The following is a 6,792-nucleotide window of genomic DNA, read 5'->3' as shown; positions in this document are numbered from 1 at the left end:
TAAACATGAATGATGGAGCTGCGGGGGGGGGGTTTCATCAACACGTCTGTGTGAGGAGCCCTCACAGCGCTTCACTCTGACCAGCATACTAATAACACATGTGCTTCTTTCTCAGATGTCCGCTCCTATACGCCCTTGACCGCGCATCTTGATCAGGGGGAATTGCCATAATGTGGTTCTGAGGAGGGATGAGTTGCTCGTCTGAAAATCCTTGAATGGTGCAGATTAATGGGGAAGATGGGAAATGGTGGCACAGGTAATAAACCACTAACAAAGGTTCCTAAGGTTCCTTTGAAAGAGAGAATACAGGAGATGAGCGCATCATTATGCTGCTGTGTCAGTGTCGGCTCTCCAAGATGAATAGTTCATGATTTTAATGGAAATGAAGAGCTCCGTTTTTTACAGCATCATCATTTTGACATTTCAGCCTTTGTAAGAAACACACAGTGTGAGAGGGATGTGTTATTAAGGCACAGATTGTGGGTCTGTGCTGTAAGTGTGTGTTTTACTGCAGATCATTTACAGCAAAACACCCTGTCACTCTGTATATATTTGGTTTGTATTTTTATTTTCTTTATATATTTTCTCATTTAATTTTAATATTTATTTATAATATTTTGTGTCTACATTGCTATTCCCTTTACAAATTTCCCCATCGTAGAACAAATAAAGGATTCTTTTATATTATCGTATTGATCACAATATCATTTAAGCAGCAAACAGAAAAGTCAAATAAAGTGCTACTACTGTTTAATCTGAGATATTAATTTATTAGATTATTATAACATGATGTCCAAAAAATATATAATTCGATTCCAAGACTTAGGTTTTCTGTGCAAAATTTTGACCTTGATATTGGATTCATACACCATCATAAAAATAATCCGTCTCCTCCTCACTCCTCGGATCAATGCAGCTCAGTGTACTCACCGTGCATGTGTAAACCAGGTGGATAAATTGGATCTAGTGGAACAGGCCCAAGCCTTCATTTGTCCGATGGAACCATCTCATGTGAAGGAGGATACAGAGACGCTCCCCTTCTCCACTGACACACAGGTCAACTTAATCAAACCGCCTTCCATTTGCACAGCGAGATCCCACTGAGACGACAGAGAAGGTCACACACACACACACACACACACACACACACACACACGCACGAACACACACACACACACACACACAAACGTGTGTCTGGAAGCAGCTCTGCAAAATCAGTGGTTATCTTTGAATCAGTCAGCAGCAGCGACATCCTGCTGGATCCTAAAAGTTCTCTTCATGTCCTGCTGATTTCTAAGAACCACAGCAGCTCCACAGGTTTTCAGTTACACAAGTCTAATGGGATATTGTTGCAGAGATTTGGACGGGAAGACGCTCTCGTGCCTGTGAAGCAAGAGGAAGCAGCCCTATCTTAGTTTAACATTAAAAACAGGAGGGAACTGCAGGCCTGGCTCTGTACTAGCACCTGAAAAGGTCCATAGTTAGTGAACATGCATGGGAGTGGTATTGATCTTTCCTGTTCTAAAGATTTGGTCCAGCTCAGTCACTGTGTTTTGGTGGAGTTGTGTATGGACACTGAGGAATGTGTGTGTTACCTTGAAGGACCTGACTCAACACATGGGAGTCATTCTCACTGTATCAGGAGGACGGTGGAGGTGTGTCTCACTCACTGGATGTAAACTGTGGGTAAAGACCTGTCACTCAACTCCTCCTCCACAAGATTCATTTGAACACTTATATTAATTCCATCCATTTAACCACAAAGACCTTAACTTAGCCAAGTTTCCTTCTCAGTAATTATACTTATGTTGCAGAATAACTGTGGGATGAGTTTAGCCAAAGTTTGGATTCAACCATTTTCGCTACAGTGCTCATAAGTATACAGTAGTATGGTCGATAATAGTAACAACATACACATACTAAGTATAAAAATGCATTTGACTTGCATTGACCTGAACAGCAATCAGCAGAGCACATACCTCCGCCAAGGCCCAACAGATTTTTTCTTTTTAATCAAGATCCATTAATTTCCCCTGAGTAAACAATGAAAATGTCAAAAATTTCCCATCTCACAATGTTAAAGGAAGTGGAAAACAAAATCCTGGATCTGTGTCAACATTTAATGGGTTCTTCCATGACCCATACCGCCATCAGACAAACAGACGCAGAAAAAAAAAACTACATTTCCTTTGCGGCGGTAAAAATATTTTAGGGTTGCTGCGTAATTGTATTTATTTTTTCTTTAGAATAAGGTGCGATATTTTCACATTTGCTGTTGAAGTAATTCTAAAGTACTCCGGTTAAGTTGCAAATGAAAGAAATTGCCATGTAGTTAATATTCACTCTGTCCCAGCGCTGATTGTAAACGTCAACACACTTTGTAGAACCACAGGAGTAAATTCAATTACACCAAAGATTCATGTGCAGATGAAACAAACGTTATTTTCAGTCTCACTTTATTTAACGATGATGTGAAAAGTAAAGGCTGTCCATAACATTCAGACAATAAAGAAGAATGTTATTCAAATCCCCCCCATAACAACTAATGGCTCCAAAAAATGTTCAGGTGTTCCATGTGTGATACTTATTTTATACAACTTTTTCATATCTATACCTCATCTGTACATAACATAGTTACAGATACTGTAAATTAAAACAATGACTTCCAAGTATCCTTGTGGCGTCTGTGAGAAATTTTTCCTATGTAAAAATGAGAATGTACGTAAAGATCTTTACATATACATATATATATATTTCTCTATTCTTTCTGTATAAGAAAACAAGTTATTGCCCCTCTTGAACATGTTGCATTTAACATAGGTTTTGTTTACTGTTTGAAACTCCTAATTGAACTGAACGCCATGTGATACCACATCTAACCGACAAAACAGTAACAGCATGGACCTGTGTGTTTCTCCACTTAATATATACGTCATATTGTTATATTTTTGGACATGTATGGTCCGTGTTCTCCAGAAACCCTGATGACTACACATACAAAGATATAATTATATACGTATATGTCACACTGATCTCCAAACTGAGAAGGTAAGAAGACCTGTGGTAAATACGAACCGTCAGCATGATGTTATTACAGGAAACTATGAGCCCTTCACCCACCACAGTTGCATTGGAACAATTTTCATCCTTGTTGAAAAAAAAAAATTACACAAATATTAAGAGGAAAAAAAAAAAGTATCAGGGTGCAGTTTAAAAACTAGAACAATACCTGATGATCTGCATTTAGAAATTTGGATGGACTGAAAAAAATCAATTTTTGTGATTTGGTAAATTCCAGAAGTGGCTAATTAAGATTGATCGTTTGCTACTACCTTCACTTTATTGCCCTCAGTGAACAGCTGCTAAACAAGTAGCTGATATGATGTGGAGTTTGTCACTGAGAAACTTGGCTTCGACGTGTGTGAGCTGATCAAAAAGAGCTGAAATCCACAAGGAAAGAAACGTAACACCGGTCGCAGGTGACAGGATGAAAACAACAGGGTTGATTTGTCATGACAGTTGCAAAAACAGAGGTAACTCTGTGAATCATACATTTTATTTCATGCCGTCTTGAGAAAGCCAAATACCAAATATTCCATACATGGACACCATCATCAGGGTATCAGCAAATTGTACACAATCACATATAATGTACTATATAAAATGTGCGGTTGGTTTCTCTTCTCCGGAAGGAAGAACCAACCCTTCGACAATGTCTCTCACTCACTCGTCAAGTGACCGTGATTCTCTAGTTGGCAAAGGTACGGGACGAGTCGAGACTCCTCGGAGGCGTGTGCTCGGGGTTTCCCAGCTCCTGTGCCCAGCAGGGGCTGGAAGGGGAGCTGTCACAGCGAGTCAACCCGATGTGTCCGATAGCAGCTGGATCTCTGCTAGCTTGTCTCCGAACCTGTATCCTCCACGAGGCTGAGGACTTAGTGTTTTTGATCAGACACCCGCTTGGAGAGGAGGTCCACCCCAGCTCGAGGGGAGTGTTCACCAAGTTCTGTCCCATGCATTGAGGCATTGAATTCAAATAAATCTATGACACATACAATTTACAGATGTGTGGCCAATGCTGTAGTTTGCTGGGTCAGCGCCATTATCACCCTATTATGTATTGTGGGTCCTGCAGGCTACGATATAAGACAACAGGCACAGCGCTCAACAAACGCCTTAAAAACTAAAAACCAAGACACCAATGGTGAAACGTATGCTGAGAACAAACCTTCTCGCACTCGATAAAAAGTCCTTTTTTTTGTCCGGAGTCCCTGTTTTTGTTTTTCTTCTGCATGAGGACAGCTTTACAAAAAAAACCGACAACACTGTGTTGATGACTGTTTCGCTCAGAGCAGCCTTCTTGGGCTGAGTTCAACGGCACTGAATTACATTTCCATAGCAACTGAGGTAAGTCCACTGTTGCTAAGTGTGAAGTGATTTTTCGTGACACTCAATATTACGTGTGAAGGTAAAGCCCTGTGTCTGTGCTTTATGCTCTATCACTGTGACCAGCAGTGGTGTCATCACCGTCGTGGAACTGAAAGCTACAACCGGTCGGGGCTTATTACACCAGGATCCTGTGTGTTCACTGTCTTCACTTTCACTTGTGGAAATTCAGGTCGACCACTTCATCCAAACTAACTTTGGAACTGGTGAACCTACATCCTTTCCACCATAACCTTTTACGTCTTGTTTCTTCAGAGTCTTGTGGCCTCTTTCTCACCGACATGGATCTCATCACTTTAACTGTGCTGGTTTAGCTGCAAGGGCTGGATCCGATAGACGTCCTAACAGTCTGTGGAGACCACTCTGTGGGGATCAATATGACCGGGCCCGTCGCTAATGCCTTGTCTGAACAGAGGCTGGCTTCATAAGGTGCTCTCTTGCGTTTTAAGTGTACATCTGAATGTGTGTATTTCTTGGCATGTAACACACAGACGACTGTGGAACACTCTCGTTGTGTCTCAGCTCTATTTTCTAACATATGCAGCCTCTGAGACCAGTTGAAAGGCATAGCATCAATATTCTGTTTAACATGCTTTCTGAGGACATATTAGGTGAGTTGTAAAGTATGGACAGCCTATGCAAAGTCTGATGTGAAATCTTTTGACGAAAAACCAGTGGTGCAAATTTAGCAAAGTGGAAAAAAAAGGAGCCATGTGGGTTTTACTCCGAGTTGGAGGAACGGCCCCCTGGAGTCTTTGATGTTCTGTGACTCACAGGCTTTGATGCATCTTACTTTGCTGCCCAGAATCTATCAACAGTTACATAAACAAATTCATATCTCTTCCATACGCCTCTAATTCTTTGTAAGATGTCATGGTTTATCAGCTTTCGTTTGAAATCTTCATGACGGCCTGCCTCTGTTACAAACTCCACACTTGGAACCCCTTTAATTGTCCATTCACAGCATATACAAAGCGTACATTACATCAAAGTCAGAAATGATGATATTTACATGTCTCCACAAGGTCGGGAAGTGGACGGGGAAGTCAATTGGACGATTTCCTTTGTTGGGTTTTTGTAAATTCCACGTCTCCACACCGGTATCCAGTCATTGATGCTGTGAAATACTCAAGTTAGATGACGAGCTCACACGTATCCGCGAGCACATACATACAACAGATAAGGAACAGAAATAGACAATCCCCTCTGAAGCAGATAAGGCTACACGTCAGGTCAGGGCTGGTCCACCGCTGCTCTTGCTATTGGGGTGCCAGTGTGTTCGTGCATGTGTGTGTTATTTTGTGTATGTGTGTGTTTGTTTGACTGTGCATGTGTGTATATGCCTAGGCAAGGGGAGCAGATGGACAAGGGGGCACTGCTGTGAATCGTGGGAGTTTGATAGGGTCATCCAGTGCCCACCCTGTCTCCTCCCACCCCTTCCTGACTGAGGGTTTCAGTTCTCAAAAGAGGCCGGGGTGAAGAGGTACAAAGAGTGGAACTCGGCCCACCTGCCCTCCCTCTCTTCTCCCCCTGTCCTCCTTGTTCCAAGACAAAATACGCACATACGCTGATGATATCAGTCTATTCGTTAGAAAAAAAGAACCATATATGTCTCCTCTGCAAAGAGCCAGGTGGAGGAGCATGTGAAGCTCACAGGCCAGAGACCATTACCCGGTAGGAGGGGGGCATGTGTCTGTGCCGTGGGCTGGAACCAGGACTGCCACTGGGGCTTGTGCAGCTGGCATCAACCCCTCCTATGGAAGGCAAGTAAGCGTGGTGCAGGATGGGAAGTTGCAAGGACAGCCGACGTTGTATGCTGCAGGTGGAGAGGGAAAGGCACAATGTAAAAGGCAGACACGCAAAATAAGTCTTGACATTTGTTAATTCGGAAATTCTGTATGATGTTTTACTTTTACTGCACATTTTTCCTGAAAGTTGAAGTGTGCAATCATCTGGCAAAACATGATGGAACCAACACACACATTCAAACTCATCTTTTGTTTTTGGATGTGCATTACTCAAGTTGATAAGATGTCATGCACTCTGCTCATGTAGTGTTAAAGACACATGGAGAAGACACAGGGGAAATGGTCCGTCAGGTTTCTAGCACAACCGAAACGTGTTACCTGTAGTGGTCATGTCCAGTTTACTGTTTGTGTTCTCACATTTTTTGTTTAAATCACATTACCAACATAGAAACTAGAAAGACGCACAAAAACTATGATTAAGAACAAACAAGGAAAGTGTAGTTCACATGAATTCTTAGCTTCTTCTTATTCTTTCACTGTATTCTTCAGCAGCCTCCTTCCCTTCTCCTTACTAAATCCTTAATCCACCGGGCCTCCAAGC

General features: G+C 42.0%; 1 protein-coding gene across 5 annotated transcripts in view; it reads right to left on the bottom strand.

The window, feature by feature from the left end:
* Positions 1-2,439: 2,439 nt before the first annotated feature.
* gabbr2 (gamma-aminobutyric acid (GABA) B receptor, 2) overlaps positions 2,440-6,792 on the bottom strand; it is a 162,412-nt gene continuing 158,059 nt past the window's right edge. For all 5 annotated transcript variants that reach the window (XM_020090789.2, XM_020090791.2, XM_020090788.2 and 2 more), the window contains one exon: positions 2,440-6,259. In XM_020090789.2, coding sequence (XP_019946348.1) covers positions 6,094-6,259 — 166 coding nt within the window. In that variant the 3' untranslated portion in view covers positions 2,440-6,093. The remainder of the gene's footprint in view (positions 6,260-6,792) is intronic.

The sequence above is a fragment of the Paralichthys olivaceus genome, chromosome 20 (assembly GCF_024713975.1).
Source record: "Paralichthys olivaceus isolate ysfri-2021 chromosome 20, ASM2471397v2, whole genome shotgun sequence".
In the NCBI taxonomy this organism is placed as follows: domain Eukaryota; kingdom Metazoa; phylum Chordata; class Actinopteri; order Pleuronectiformes; family Paralichthyidae; genus Paralichthys; species Paralichthys olivaceus.
The sequence above is the reverse complement of the archived record's forward strand: the minus strand, read 5'-3'. Positions and strand labels throughout refer to the sequence as shown.